At 42.0% G+C, this 16,410-nt stretch overlaps 1 protein-coding gene across 1 annotated transcript; it reads left to right on the top strand.

The window, feature by feature from the left end:
- Positions 1-10,019: 10,019 nt before the first annotated feature.
- Positions 10,020-14,774, top strand: cav4a (caveolin 4a). Its single transcript, XM_060910029.1, has 3 exons — positions 10,020-10,279; positions 12,974-13,161; positions 14,421-14,774. The coding sequence occupies exons 1-3, from the start codon at positions 10,049-10,051 to the stop codon at positions 14,569-14,571; spliced, it is 570 nt and encodes a 189-aa protein (XP_060766012.1). The 5' UTR covers positions 10,020-10,048; the 3' UTR covers positions 14,572-14,774.
- The last annotated feature ends 1,636 nt before the right edge of the window (positions 14,775-16,410 follow it).

The following is a 16,410-nucleotide window of genomic DNA, read 5'->3' as shown; positions in this document are numbered from 1 at the left end:
AGTCGCCAGGTCATCACAGGGCTAAGGTGGTCATTAAATGCAAAATAAACACTGATGCACGATGACGAGACGAAAAGGAGGGATCTTGAATCGCCCTGAAGGGGTTTATTTCACAATGATGGCTGGCTTGTTCGACATTATGCCGCATATTACATGGCTACAGTAGTGCTTGAAAGTTTGTAAACCCTTTCGAATTTTCTATATTTCTGCATAAATATGACCTAAAACATTATCAGATTTTCACACAAGTCCTAAAAGTAGATGAAGAGAACCCAGTTAAACAAATGAGACAAAAATATTATACTTGGTCATTTATTTATTGAGGAAAATGATCCAATACTACATATCTGTGAGTGGCAAAAGTATGTGAACCTTTGCTTTCAGTATCTGGTGTGACTCCCTTGTGCAGCAATAACTGCAACTAAACGTTTGGGGTAACTGTTGATCAGTGCTGCACACCAGCTTGGAGGAATTTTAGCCCGTTCCTCCGTACAGAACAGCTTTAACTCTGGGATGTTGGTGGGTTTCCTCACATGAACTGCTCGCTTCAGGTCCTTCCACAACATTTCCATTGGATTAAGGTCAGAACTTTGACTTGGCCATTCCAAAACATTCACTTTATTCTTCTTTAACCATTCTTTGGTAGAACGACTTGTGTGCTTAGGGTCGTTGTCTTGCTGCATGACCCACCTTCTCTTGAGATTCAGTTCATGGACAGATGTCCTGACATTTTCCTTTAGAATTTGCTGGTATAATTCAGAATTCATTGCTCCATCAATGATGGCAAGCCGTCCTGGCCCAGATGCAGCAAAACAGGCCCAAACCATGATACTACCACCACCATGTTTCACAGATGGGATGAGGTTCTTATGCTGGAATGCAGTGTTTTCCTTTCTCCAAACATAATGCTTCTCATTTAAACCAAAAAGTTCTATTTTGGTCTCATCCGTCCACAAAACATTTTTCCAATTGCCTTCTGGCTTGTCCACGTGATCTTTAGCAAACTGCAGACGATCAGCAATGTTCTTTTTGGAGAGCAGTGGCTTTCTCCTTGCAACCCTGTCATGCACACCATTGTTGTTCAGTGTTCTCCTGATGGTGGACTCGTGAACATTAACATTAGCCAATGTGAGAGAGGCCTTCAGTTGCTTAGAAGTTACCCTGGGGTCCTTTGTGACCTCGCCGACTATTACACGCCTTGCTCTTGGAGTGATCTTTGTTGGTCGACCACTCCTGGGGAGGGTAACAATGGTCTTGGATTTCCTCCATTTGTACACAATCTGTCTGATTGTGGATTGATGGAGTCCAAACTCTTTAGAGATGGTTTTGTAACCTTTTCCAGCCTGATGAGCATCAACAATGCTTTTTCTGAGGTCCTCAGAAATCTCCTTTGTTCGTGCCCTGATGCACTTCCACAAACATGTGTTGTGAAGATCAGACTTTGATAGATCCCTGTTCTTTAAATAAAACAGGGTGCCCACTCACATCTGATTGTCATCCCATTGATTGAAAACATCTGACTCTAATTTCACCTTCAAATTAACTGCTAATCCTAGAGGTTCACATACTTTTGCCACTCACAGATATGTAATATTGGATCCTTTTCCTCAATAAATAAATGACCAAGTATAATATTTTTATTTCATTTGTTTAACTGGGTTCTCTTTATCTACTTTTAGGACTTGTGTGAAAATCTGATGATGTTTTAGGTCATATTTATGCAGAAATACAGAAAGGGTACATGAACTTTCAAGCACCACTGTTCAGTTCAGTTCAGTATATTTCCTCTTGAGAGACAGAGTCCCCCTTCGAGTTGAGTTGGGCAACCAGCTCAGTGAAGTCGATCCTCTCCTGCATCGCTCGTTTTGCCTGCTCCACTGTAACCTGGAGGAGGCTAGCGATTTTTAGCCACGGGTCTCTATAATATTGCCGGATGGGAGTGGCGAATAGCATTCGCTTGGTTATTGCAGTGTTTGACGATCGGCAGATATGGGCGATATATTTAAGATATTGTTTGTTTATGAAGTGGGTTATTGAGGTAGTCTGTAAAATTCTTTGCACCTCTGCATTCGGGTGCACAAATGTGTACTCTTCAGGGCCGCCAGCACTATTTTTCCTCGACCACCCGCCCTTAATCATTGTTCTAAGTAACTCATTCCAACAGGCCTCAAGGCGTCTCATTTGGACTGCGTTAGGGTACCAGGCCTGTGTGCCATAAGTCAGCCTTGATCTTACACACGCTTCTAGGATCTTTCGGCGTGTTTTTGTGTGGACTTTAGTGTCGCTACTTCCTGAAGAGATCAATGTTTTGAGACAAAATGTCAGTTTAAATTTTTTAAATTGATTTAAAAATGATTTTATTGGGTGGCACAGTGGTGTAGTGGTTAGCGCTGTCGCCTCACAGCAAGAAGGTCCAGGTTTGAGCCCCGTGGCCGGCGAGGGCCTTTCTGTGTGGAGTTTGCATGTTCTCCCCGTGTCCGCGTGGGTTTCCTCCAGGTGCTCCGGTTTCCCCCACAGTCCAAAGACATGCAGGTTAGGTTAACTGGTGACTCTAAATTGAGCGTAGGTGTGAATGTGAGTGTGAATGGTTGTCTGTGTCTATGTGTCAGCCCTGTGATGACCTGGCGACTTGTCCAGGGTGTACCCCGCCTTTCGCCTGTAGTCAGCTGGGATAGGCTCCAGCTTGCCTGCGACCCTGTAGAACAGGATAAAGCGGCTACAGATAATGAGATGAGATGATTTTATTGCTTCCATTAACGATGTGGTCCATATGGCAGTCTGTGATAAACAAATAACATCACTGACCAATCAGAATCAAGTATTCAAATGAGCCGTGTAATCAACTTACTTAACATACATAATGCTCATACATTATATAGTTTTTCCAACACTTTTCATTCTAGGAACCTTCATATTTCTAACCTGTTTGGTTACAATATAAAAATGATGATTTTTGTTCACTGAATTTCTTGAATATCCAGGATCGATTGCGCTAATCAGCGAATTATTATCCAATTATGATCCTTCCCTCGAACACGAAGGGCAGTATTGTTCTATTTCACAGAATCAAAAGCAACATGTCCACCAGCCCAGAGATTAAACTGCATATTATACACTACAGTATAAACTCACCTTATACTTGATATGGGTCATCCCATTTGATTTTTGTACCAGATGCTCCGTTTACAGAATGCGTAGAAACGGCATGCGATATTTTGCACCCTTTTCGCTGGCTGATCCAGTAACTATCAACAAATAATCACCTCAAAAGCACCCCACGGGATACGTTTATCGCTTTTAACATCATCCATGACTGAGACAAGTATAGATCTTCCTTTTGCCATAAAAATCGGTGAATGACATTTTGATTTGTCGTGAAAATGCATGGATCATGCGAGCGCAGTTATTGAGCAACATTCGCTTGGCGGCAGTGCTAATAGTTCACCACGTGTTTTCTTGACCTTCTGAGCAGCATTTTGTGGTCTGCTGCTCAACAAATCTGGGAAATTCACCAATAACCTACAGTCAAGATTGTCTCCTGATGGTTCTGTATCATCTGTAGTCAGTGCCTGGAAAATGGACCATTTTGGGTTGCGCGCACATGATTTCATGTCAGATTTACAGTAACTTCCCTTGGTCCAATTTCATTTTGGTTTGTATTTCCTGCGTACAGAGGCTTGGCCGTGTAATGCAGCAGATATATCTCAAAATCCATAATCTGAGCGTCTGGTATGAAAATCTGGTGAACTGACACATACTCTGTATATCACATATAAAGCCTCCCAGCATCATAAAATAACATTATCATCGACTTACTGTACCATGTTCCTCTCTTTCAAAGCAGTGACTCATCCATCCATCCATCCACAGTGGAGGATTTATGAGGAGTCGTGACCCTGATGCTGAAACGCTGATATACACTGACAGTTATCGAAGAGAAAATCAGCACTGGAGAAGCTTCAGGATGACATACTACACCTGCTTACACACAAAACACACACACCTACCTGTCCAGGTCACGATGACACACTTCGACAGAACTTTCTGCTTAAAGACGTATAAAATCTGCGTGACCTCAACAGAATGAAAACAAACAAAATTTGCATCAAATGATATTTGCTGTTTGTTCATACCGAAGCCATACACGTTTAGACATTCACAAGGGTCGTTACGGTAACGACGCAGCCAAGCAAAAGCTAGTCATGTAGCTACAAGCGTGGAAATTTCAACACGGAATATCTTTCATGTAAGAGCAATATCCAACTGAAAGTAGATCGTTGAACGTTTTCATCGTTAATATCTGCGTGACCTCAACAGAATGAAAACAAACAAAATTTGCATCAAATGATATTTGCTGTTTGTTCATACCGAAGCCATACACGTTTAGACATTCACATGGGTCGTTACGGTAACGACGCAGCCAAGCAAAAGCTAGTCACGTAGCTACAAGCGTGGAAATTTCAACACGGAATATCTTTCATGTAAGAGCAATATCCAACTGAAAGTAGATCGTTGAACGTTTTCATCGTTAATATAAGCCTGCGTTGGCGTAGGGTGCGTTTTACAAATTAAAGCTTTGTGTATCAAATTATGTGTGCAGTCATCAGATCCCTCCAGTGCAGGTTGATGATATTTTGCACGATTTAAATGACGACGCAACCAAAAGCTCGGTCAGTAAGTACGCCCCCTTGTGGAGAACGTTCAACCTGCGAAATAACCGTGATTGAGATTTGAGGCAAGGCAACGAGTTCTCATCTCATCTCATTATCTCTAGCTGCTTTATCCTTCTACAGGGTCGCAGGCAAGCTGGAGCCTATCCCAGCTGACTACGGGCGAAAGGCAGGGTACACCCTGGACAAGTCGCCAGGTCATCACAGGGCTGACACATAGACACAGACAACCATTCACACTCACATTCACACCTACGCTCAATTTAGAGTCACCAGTTAACCTAACCTGCATGTCTTTGGACTGTGGGGGAAACCGGAGCACCCGGAGGAAACCCACGCGGACAACATGCAAACTCCGCACAGAAAGGCCCTCGCCAGCCACGGGGCTCGAACCCAGGACCTTCTTGCTGTGAGGCGACAGCGCTAACCACTACACCACCGTGCCGCCCCAGGCAACGAGTTATTTAAAAAATACTAGAAAGAAATTGAAAGATAGAATTCTATTTATAAAACCACTCAATTTTTTTTCAATAAAAATAAATGAAATGTGGTCTATTTTCTGTGAATAGCGCTTCTGTTTTGTTCAAGTTTCTTTTCCTTTTTAATCCAGAGTAATACATCACATGTTCATCAGCCATGTCCTCACACACACACACACACACACACGCTCAGCCATCTGTCACAGAGTCCATTAACACCTTCATATAGAACGGTCAGTAAATGCAGCACAGAAGCACTAAGTGTTGTGTGTGTGTGTGTGTGTGTGTGTGTGTGTGTGTGTGTGTGTGTGTGTGTGAGAGAGAGAAAATGAAGAAGAAGAAAAAGAATTCATTTGGTTCTCTTTCTATCTTTGTTCTTCATATTCTCTATTTTCACACACACACACACACACACACACACACACACACACACACACACACACACAGAGTAGAAATATATATGTTTCAGTAGAAACACAGCCTGCGATCAAATTGCTTCATTCCAAAGAACCATTTTATTTCATATTCACCAAATGTAATTGATTTAATTTCTGCACCTCTCCATGAGAAGATTTGAATCTCATGTCAGTTAAATTGGCTGCATAGCTAGAAATACACACTTCGCTATGATGTGTGAATGGAACAAATCTTCCTAAAATCTCAAAGATGGATTTTTGCCACATGATCCTGTTGCTCCATGATGCAACGGCCTCTGTTTCTGTCGCGGATTCAAATGGCGCTGTGTTTCATTGAGAGACGTCATGGCTGACTTCATTCGTGCTGATCACACACACACACACACACACGCACGTTGTTATGACTAATGCATTCTGTCAAGTAAACAATCCACACATCTGACAAATGAAACAACGCAAAGTGGCTTAAGTCACGTTCTTTCTGTGTCACTGCATGGATGGAAACATCTCCAAATATCGTCCAAACTGAGGGACCATCACCAGCTCCTTTCTTCCATGAATTCTGAAGTCCAAGTGTCGATCTCATCTCATCTCATTATCTGTAGCCGCTTTATCCTGTTCTACAGGGTCGCAGGCGAGCTGGAGCCTATCCCAGCTGACTACGGGCGAAAGGCGGGGTACACCCTGGACAAGTCGCCAGGTCATCACAGGGCTGACACATAGACACAGACAACCATTCACACTCACATTCACACCTACGCTCAATTTAGAGTCACCAGTTAACCTAACCTGCATGTCTTTGGACTGTGGGGGAAACCGGAGCACCCGGAGGAAAACCACGCGGACACGGGGAGAACATGCAAACTCCGCACAGAAAGGCCCTCGCCGGCCACGGGGCTCGAACCCGGACCTTCGTGCTGTGAGGCAACAGCGCTAACCACTACACTACCGTGCCGCCCCAAGTGTTGATTAATTTTCGATTTATACGGATTTATATGAATGCATTCATTCTTATATGTCAACCCCCCCCCGCATGTAATCGTTAATGTTTTCTGTAAGGAGTCTCCAGTGTCAGTGTAACAGTCAGAGGGAGCAGTCAGAGCTGCATGTTTTCTGACCTCTTCAGGAGAGAGGAGTTTATGCTTTGTGGTTTCTCAGGAACATGAGATTTTGTTGTGGGTTTTTTTTCGTCCGACTTCAACAGAGAGAGAAAGGAGGTTGGTGAAGGAATGACTGTTTGCAGTTTCGATAACTTACAGGAAGTGAGAACAGGAATGAACTGGTTTCATGAATGTAGCTATAAAGTAACTCGAAACTGAAGCATTTTGTTCTTGAATTGAAAAAAGTGTCATCATGTGAAAGTTGCTGTGATATAAGAGGAATAAAACACTCTCCTAACTGTTTTATTCCTAATTTCTGACCACAGTGTTCATCATCATCCAACATATACACCGTTGTTGTTTTGAAATAAAATGCAAAGATGCTAGTCTTTGTGTTTGCAATGCATTAAGCCTTTCTGTAATATTCCTGATGGCGACTCGGAGGTTTTTTCCTGCCATTATAAAACACTGACAGGTCCCCAACAATCTCAGATCCATTCATCATCTCGCTGTGTGCATAATGGATTCCAGCGGCGCACAGAGTCACAGTATCAGCGCAAGCTGCGTTCATGCTGAAGCACCTTCAATAATGAATTGTTAAACATTCAATTTGTGTTTCAGCATGTGTATTGATTCTCAGTCTTTTCTTTGATTTCTTTTTGAACAAATCCTCTTCTCAGTGAATCTGATGAATATTTTCACAATCAAGGGCAAATCAGACATCTTTGAGCTACGCATGAAAATAAGCTTGATAAGCTGACTTTAAAAAACTAAATTCAATCTGCTCTTCATGTGTTCTTTAGGAGATCTGAGTTTACACATTCGCTTCTTCATATGTCCAATATCTGGATTCACAAATCAATCAAATCAACCAGTCAAAATTTTGGACGTAATCGAGTCATTTGACATTTTCACTGTTTTAAAGACAGTTTGGGAAGTTTTATGGTTGAGATTTGTTCCTGAGATAATTGTAATTATTCTGTCCACATTCACTGGATATGAGCAATCGTGCACTCTGATTGGCTACTCTACTACTAGGATATCAGCTCATATACCGTGAGGAGAGAAGAACAAAATGGTGGAATGCATCAAGTCAGAGATATCACTTTGTTATGAAGTATTTAAAAGAAACAGAAACAGATAAAAGAATATAGTTCCCCCCCCCCCCCCCCCATATCTCCTGTTCCACACTCCAGCCCAGTCGGTGGTGGTAACACGCCTTTAAGTTGGTTTGCCAACCATCAAAATGGCGGCGCGTGTTGCTGAACCAACCGAGGACTAAATAAAATCTCTACTTGAAACAAAACCCCCCGAAATACAAAAAAAAAGCAACAAAATATGGAATAAAAGTATTTGATGGTAAGAACGTATCTTTTTTAATTTTTCAAGAATTATCGTATTTTTCACAAATTGCTCCTGTCATTTCACCGGTTTGTTTACATTCTAAGCAGAAATTATTTTGTTGGACGTTTTGTATAAAGATTTTATTGACCGAATTTGCAAAACATAAAAATAAAAATGCTCCGTTTCTCAAAATCCAAGGACTGTGGATAGAATAAAACAGTTATTCCACTCAATCTCGTTGTACATGGATTATAGCCGCTATCAGCTCGTGTACGACTCGATTTCGTGGAATAACTGTTTTATATATAGATATATTTTTGACTATCCAGAAAAAGGAACACTTTCACATCAAAGGCCAAGGTTTGTGCACAAAAAAGAAACCTTTATTTTTTTCGCGGCATGTTTGATTTTTCTCATATTTCATTCACTCAATCAGGGCGCAGCTTGGAGAAACATCACCACACTGCTGCAGGCTTGATGGAGTCTCTCATTCGGTTTGCCGATTTTCTGACGTGATGAAGCTTGCCCTCCTGAACGAAGCAGTGACATTTTCTGCGTTCTCGACAACTTCTCAGGATCAGATAGAATGTACCCAGAATTTTCCTTTTTCTCTCCTATAAGCACCAGATTTTGCGGAATGCTCACATAATCATGGTGCATTTAATGTGAATATTAACGTTGCATTAAATTCGTCAATGAATTTTCCACACTTTTGCATCGTTTATTCGTGTCGTGACACATGTTTAAAGGCCTGAAGTCAGTTTCTATAGATTTTTAAAAACCCTCCTGGAGGAAACTCTTCATGAAGATGATGAGAATGTGGCCAGCTTCAAAATGAACATTTAAGAATTTTAAATATGTCTTGGTTCAACATTTTTCTTGGTCACTGCATGGGTTATTTCAAAGTTTTAATGGCTTCATTATGATTATAATATAAAAAAAAATAGCCAGATTGAAGACCTTCAGTGAGCACATGGATATAAACTTTTGAAGAGAATCTGAAATGAGCTGCAATGCCCAGCTCTTACTGCAAACAGCACTTCAGAAGTTCAGCAGAAAGACAAACGTGGTGCTGTTGAGCCTCCATGGAGACGTTTCAGCGAGTCAAGTCATACATTAACTCAGAGTCGGTGGAAACACTCCGATAAAATCTCTGCAGTAGTGAAAACCCTGTCTGCATAAAGCCAACGTGAATCTCCACATGGTCGCGTCTCAAACCCACTGCACTATGACACCGTAATCCATCTACAGCAAGAGGCATTTGATCTAACAAGGAAAGAAGAAACAGGCTATATCAAGTAAAACAGGGCATTTAAAGATTCTGTTTTCACTTTTTTCACCCCTATAGCTTCACACTTTGTAAAGTGTATAAAACACTCCAGTTAAAAATGGTCCGTTTCTTAAAGGTGCAGCTTGAAACGTTTAAAACGTTTCGAAACCTAAAATTGAAAAGGAAAAATCTGAGAAAAATTGTGACTTGCAGTGTTTCCATGCAGAGAAGCACTTTAATTTCAGGCTTCTGTTTCAATTTTTCTGGCCCAGAAATTAGCCCCGCCCCTGCTCAAACAGAACACCTAAGCCTTGTCCCTTTTTCCTTAAACAATAGCTCATGGGGTATACCATATTTACAGAGGAGGTGGGGTCATTTCAGGGGAACATTGAGGGTTTCAACAGAGGGTAAGGGCAACACTGGGCTCCAAACATCACATATTGCCCCTTTAAAGATCTATCTATCAATCAATCAATTCATGCAAAAAAAAAAAAGACTTTCATTTTCAGAACCCAGGTCTGACCCTCCATGTGCCTCTCTGGTGACTCACAAGAAGAGCGTTTAACAAGTGACGGCCCATCCTGCAGTATTTATAGCTCATCCAGCAGGGGCGTTCAGATCTTCCCACAGGGAATTCTTGTACAAGCACGGTCACTTTCCTAATATATCCGTCCCTCAACCCCAGCACTGCAGTGACTACACACTCCAACACTCCGGCCAACACACTGCTCAGAGTTCTACTGTGTTCAGGAGGTTTTATTTGGTGTTCATGACCAGCACCATGATGCAGAGTCTAGCCCCTGCAGATACAGAGATCGACCTCGGGGACGACGGAGACAGCGAGGACAGCGAGGGACAGCGGCCGTGGAAGACGCAGCTGGAGACAGTCATGGAGGAAGAAGAAGACGAGGAGGAAGATGAGGACTTGGCCTCGACACAGAGTGACACGAGGCCTCTGATCAACGAGAGAGATCCACGACAGATGAACGAATGCCTCAAGGTAACTGAATAACTTACTGGATCACAGGGTCACGTTAGCGACGCAGTCCGTCCCGGCTGAGACACGGTCCTCGTACTGACAGTGTGCGAGTCCAAAAATCCAAAACTATCATTTGGGATTGAAACTTGTGCACAGATCATGTGCTTAGTCCTGAAAATGGACCAAATCCTTGAGATGCACTCAATATACTCAGAATTCCTCAGGTTTAGAAGATGAAGATGTGACACAATAAGGAAATTCTTAGCAGAAAATGGTTCATAGGGTGACATCAGGTAAACTGGGACACCTTTTGGCATGCACTCCTTCATCGCATGCCAAAAAAGCAATGCCACACCAATTTGGCAACAATTAGCGATCGCAGAAATTCAAAAGACGTCGGACTTATTCAAACCGATCCGACTCGTTTTTACCCGACTTCACCTTATATCGTGATTATTTTGCTTTGGACCTTGAGTGTGAGCTGGCCGAGTGGTTAACGTGTCTGCTTCTTGACCGGGAGATCATGAGTTCTACTCACAATTGGGTCATACCAAAGACAATCATAAAAGTGGTACCGACTGCCATCTGGCAAGGCACGCTGCAATACAGATGCGAGTAGAGAGTCAAACTCTCGCAGTTACCAGAAAACTGGCCTCCCACTGTAACCCTAGCTATAACAGGCGAGAGGCCAAGGGCTATAGAAACAGAGATCGGTGCCACACCCATGCACCTCAAGAGCTGGTTAGTCCTGGGACAGGAGACTGCCTGGGAAGACTAGATCCTGGTGCAAGAGGGACTTTGATTTGACTTGACTTTGCTTTGGGCCATCACTGAATCAATAACTTCTGCAAAAGCAAAGCATCCAAATTAAATGCTTCAGAGCCGACATGAATGAGAGTTTATACTCTTTGAGACTGTAATTCCAGAAAAAAAATGTAAACTGTGCATATACAGCGTAGAGCACTAATGCTGAGAAGGACAGCTCCTGTCCTTCTGTTGTCCACTGCACTAAACAAACGTGTTCCTCTCAGGAGGTCTGTGTTTCCTCTTTGCTTATTAGGTAAAGTGTAAAGAGAGACTTTGTCTTGAAGTAAATGCTAACAGCTGCTGCTCTGAGACAGATGGAGGATAAAAGCAGAACAACTGTTCTTTTTCAGCTCATGAGCACAATTATAGCAGCACGCTGATGGAGACTCATCTTATACTGGGTGAAAAAAAAATGACGAAACCAAGAAAGTTCTTTAAATAAATGACAAAGTTGTGGAAAAAGTATATTGAAAGCCATTTATACCACAGCTCTGTTGGCTCTGATTGGCAGAAAGGGGTCATTTTTGTGATATTAATGCACTCATTTGAAAACACATCTATTATGGTTTATATGGTGTAGTTTTCTGGAAGGAGACGTTATTCACCATTGACGGAAGAGTCTTGAGTGTAACTAAGTCAAAAGCTGTAACTAAGTTTTCAGGACAAAGGCTGAGGTGGATAAGGCGCCATACCATAAATCCGGGGACCCGGGTTCAATTCCGGCCCGAGGTCATTTCCCGATCTCTCTCCCGCTCATTTTCTGTCTCTACACTGTCCTATCCAATAATAAAGGTGAAAAAAGCCCAAAAAAATCTTTAAAAAAAAAGAAAATGATCAACTTTCGGACGGTCTCATGAACTCTGCTTCATCATCACACCAACTTGTTAGAGAAAAATAATCAATGACAAGTGTTTAAATTCTTACTCGTATACCATGTTTCATACTCAGACCCCACATATACAACACCATCCTGTATATCTGTTGGACTTGTGAAAAACAAAGCACACTTTTTTTTTAAATCAACCGGCGCTATTTTGTCTCAAGTTGAAACTGTTGAAATACGCTCCACATCAATAACCACTGAAGTGTTCTTCAAAAACCCCTCATTAGTGCTCACTATAAGTGATGCAATCACAGCGTGTGTTGTTCATATGCAAATATTCCACGAATGAGCTGAAGGAGTTGCAGTGCAGGTGTGTTAGCGCAGCCTGCATCACACGAGATGAGCACTAGCCTCCGACTGAGAGAAGTAATCCAGAATTATCAAAATTATCCAAAATGATCCACGTAGCACAGTGAAGGTACTGAACCAGGCTAATACCGTTGAAAAGTTCAGCACCATTCATCAGATCACCATTCAGCAGAATAAATTGTAGGCCACTGTGCGCTAATGACAACATGTATTGCGATAATAAGAGTAACACAGAAGCAGTTGAAATTTCACAGAGATTCTGGTTACAAGATGGCTGCCACGGACATGAGTTTCTTTGATTTGGAAACAGTGTGACATCCGGTCTCAGAAACCACATCAGCAAGCAACAACTCGACAAAACCCACCCTCAAGCCGCAATTTTTGCCTTTTTATCTCCTTGGTGAAGTAACGACTGTTTACAGCTGCGATAACGTAAGTGAGAAGAGGAAATAACTTGTTTTGCAGATGTTCTACAACACTAAATGTAACTAGAAACAGGCAAACCACTGCAGTAGAAGAGGAATAAAACACATCAGGACATGCTGTTATAGGGAAGCAATAAACTTTGGGATGGTATCAGTAATTCCACTTGATCGAACCACCCTCAAACAGAATGACACGGCGTTTTCTTCTTTAATTAAAGCACCTGATGAGACAGCTATTTCTCTGAAAGGTTAAAATATCAGATCTGATCTATAATGTGTGTGTGCGGTCAGGTGAGTTTCGAGGACGTGATAGCTGAGCCGCTCTCAGTGCGTACTGGAGACCGGGTGTGGTTCTGGAGCAACGCACTCTTCGAGGTGTCCCGGGTTTGGTTCTATCGCATCATCACGGCGGTGCTCGCCATCCCCTTCTCCATCATCGCCGGAGTTCTCTTCGCGTTCCTCACCTGCCTTCACATCTGGTATGAGCACTTATTTCATTTAATATCAATATCCGGGTTTTGAAATAATTTATGGTGCTGTAGAGGGGAACTTAACGTATGTCATCGTCACTTCACTTCACACTGATGAGCAGGTGATGTGAAATCTCAGCATCTCCACACTGCATACATTAAACGAACAGTTGGACCAAAAAATTACTTGCCTCTAAACCGGATCCATTTGGTGCCGCTTCCTTTGCAATGAATCTATGAAGCTAATAAGTTATTTTGGCTCATCATTTGGACATGAACATGACCATAAGTCAGAATAACTCATCTCATCTCATTATCTCTAGCCGCTTTATCCTTCTACAGGGTCGCAGGCAAGCTGGAGCCTATCCCAGCTGACTACGGGCGAAAGGCGGGGTACACCCTGGACAAGTCGCCAGGTCATCACAGGGCTGACACACAGACACAGAAAACCATTCACACTCCCATTCACACCTACGGTCAATTTAGAGTCACCAGTTAACCTAACCTGCATGTCTTTGGACTGTGGGGGAAACCGGAGCACCCGGAGGAAACCCACGCGGACACGGGGAGAACATGCAAACTCCACACAGAAAGGCCCTCGCCGGCCCCGGGGCTCGAACCCGGACCTTCTTGCTGTGAGGCGACAGCACTAACCACTACACCACCGTGCCGCCCATCAGAATAACTCCATACTGTAAAAATAAATAAGAAGTTTTGGGCAGTTTGTAATATTGACGTGGTTCTAGCGCTCACCAAAATGGAGCTGTGAAATAACTGAAGCTTGAGAGAAAGACCTCACCGTTATCTCCTTACGAGCCGTTTCTGCTCTGATGATACATTTCAATAAGTTAACCCTGCCCATTTCCCAAAAAAAATATAATCCACAAGGTGCTAGTTTATTGGGAAGACAACTGAACGCTGAAACATGTCCAACTGTTCCTTTAAAAATGCAAAATCAAATCAAATGTTGAAATCAGCTATATTGTAGAGTTCCGCCTTCAAACTTTAGGCCACGCTTCCTACCTGAGTCAGATGCTGGTCACACCAAACCATGTCCTGAAGAAGAAAGCTATTCAAGCTGTGAATGTTTGTCCATTTTTTTGAATGTGTCACAAACCACATCAGCAAGAAACACTGAACGTGTCATTGGCGAAACATGGGGCGAGAAGAGAATGGTGTGAATTAATCTCTTCCTTTTCAAAGGATAGAGTTTGGACAGAGATGATGCGATCTTGCAATGACCTGAGCTTTCCTCTCTTGTCCTTCAGGCTTCTCACACCGTGTGTAAAGGTCATCTTCATGAACAACACCTGTCTTGAGAAGCTGTGGAGCAGCCTTGTGGACATCTTCATCCTTCCTGTCTACCACAGCATCTCCATGTGCTGCACGAGCATCAGCGTGCGACTCACTCGCCAATGAAAAACTCTCCTGGACCATTTTTATCTTCACAAGAGCTCCCAAGAGCAGAGACACCAGTTGTCACCAGATGTGGCGTAGTAGTGACAGGACTCAGTGGATTTGCTCGATTTTTTTTGTTGTTGTTTTTATAAGGAATAACCAGACAGGACTGGTGTCAGAGCTTTGTTTGGCATTTTAAAAAAAATACATATCTAATCAGCATCAGGACAAGAAAAATGTCACAATCATCCTGTACCTGACGATATACTGCACTATAGCAGGAGATTTCCAAGAGATATTGTCTGACCGCATCATCCAATCCCAGAATGCACTGCAGTAGGCTGGTGTTCAAACAGGCTAGTGTGATTAGCAGTCAAGAACTTGATGATAATTGATATTGTGCATTATGGTGGCAGTGAGATCATTTAAACACCGTGAAAGCGAATGATTTTCATCCCACTTTACATTATGACTTTAATACTTGTGTAATTACAGAAACGAAATAACTTCTGAGAATTTGTGTGTCAGAAGATTTGATAAAACAGGTGCTCAATCTGATGAACTTGTGCGTTTTTGGATGGATGCTGGACAGCAGTAAAAACACCATTTACCATCAACTTATCATATCATATCAGTAATGCTTCCAGGAAATGGATATTTATGACAGTTCAGCTGGAAATGATTAAAAGAAAACATGCTCGTAATAATAGGATGTAAATTCCATCTTACCTTATGAAGCCAGATTTACTTGGAAAAAAACGCACGATTCTGATTGGTTAATCCTCACCATAGTTGCTGATCGCCAATCAAATGTGATGCAATGGAAACACCATAATTATATCTCGTGGAAACATGTATTTTCCAATCCTGCCAAGGATACCTCTACTGTAAAAATGATAACTCATAATTGTTGATCTCAGACAAGTTTTCAAATTGATCTCACTCAGAAATAAAGCTGGTTATTTGCAGTTAGCAAAGACTCGTCTCTCCAGCAGACTTTGCTCTTAATGTGTGAACAAGTATTTTCAAAATACTATAACAAGGATTTTTGAGTTGCAGTCGGTTTTGTTCGACCTTTCAGGGAAACCCTGCGCATCTCCTAATTTGACGTGGGCGAGCAGGATGTTGTTCTGCATTTTATCAACAGAGGACCTCGTGGCCTGAAGCTCGTGACAAGCAAATTGTAGCTTTTTGTTGAGGACAACGTTCGCGAAATGGGTGAAGCCCTTTATCACTGTCTTCAGTGAACACATTTTCGTATGTTGGACTTGAGGCAAGACTTACCTCAGTCTTTTAAACAGTTATTCCACAAAATCGAGTCGTACACGAGCTGATAGCCGATGAATCGCATCGCACCGAGTTGTCTATAATCCATGTATGACGAGATTGAGTGGAATAACTGTTTTATTCGATCCACATTCGCTGGATTTTGAGAAACAGAGCATTTTTTTTATTTTTTGCAAATTCAGTAAATAAAAACTTTACACAAAACATCCAACAAAATAATTTCCACTAAGAATGTAAAAAAAAAAAAAACAGCGACATGACAGGAGAATTTGTAAAAAATGCTCTTATAATAATTCTTGAAAAAAAAGATGTTCTTACCATCACATACTTTTATTCCATATTTTGGTTTTTTTTGGCGGGTTTTGTTTTCGAATAGTCTTCGGTTGGTTCAGCAACACGCTCCGCCATTTTGTTTTTCTCTATTCATGGTATATGAGCTGATAGTCTAGTAGTAGAGTAGCCAATCAAAGCATGCAATTGCTCATATCCAGTCACTGTGGATAGAATAATAATCATTATCCCTCATATTCATAAAGAAACATGGGTTTCTTTCTTTCTTTCTTTCTTTCTTTC

Source organism: Neoarius graeffei, chromosome 26, assembly GCF_027579695.1.
Source record: "Neoarius graeffei isolate fNeoGra1 chromosome 26, fNeoGra1.pri, whole genome shotgun sequence".
Classification (NCBI taxonomy): domain Eukaryota; kingdom Metazoa; phylum Chordata; class Actinopteri; order Siluriformes; family Ariidae; genus Neoarius; species Neoarius graeffei.
The sequence above is the reverse complement of the archived record's forward strand: the minus strand, read 5'-3'. Positions and strand labels throughout refer to the sequence as shown.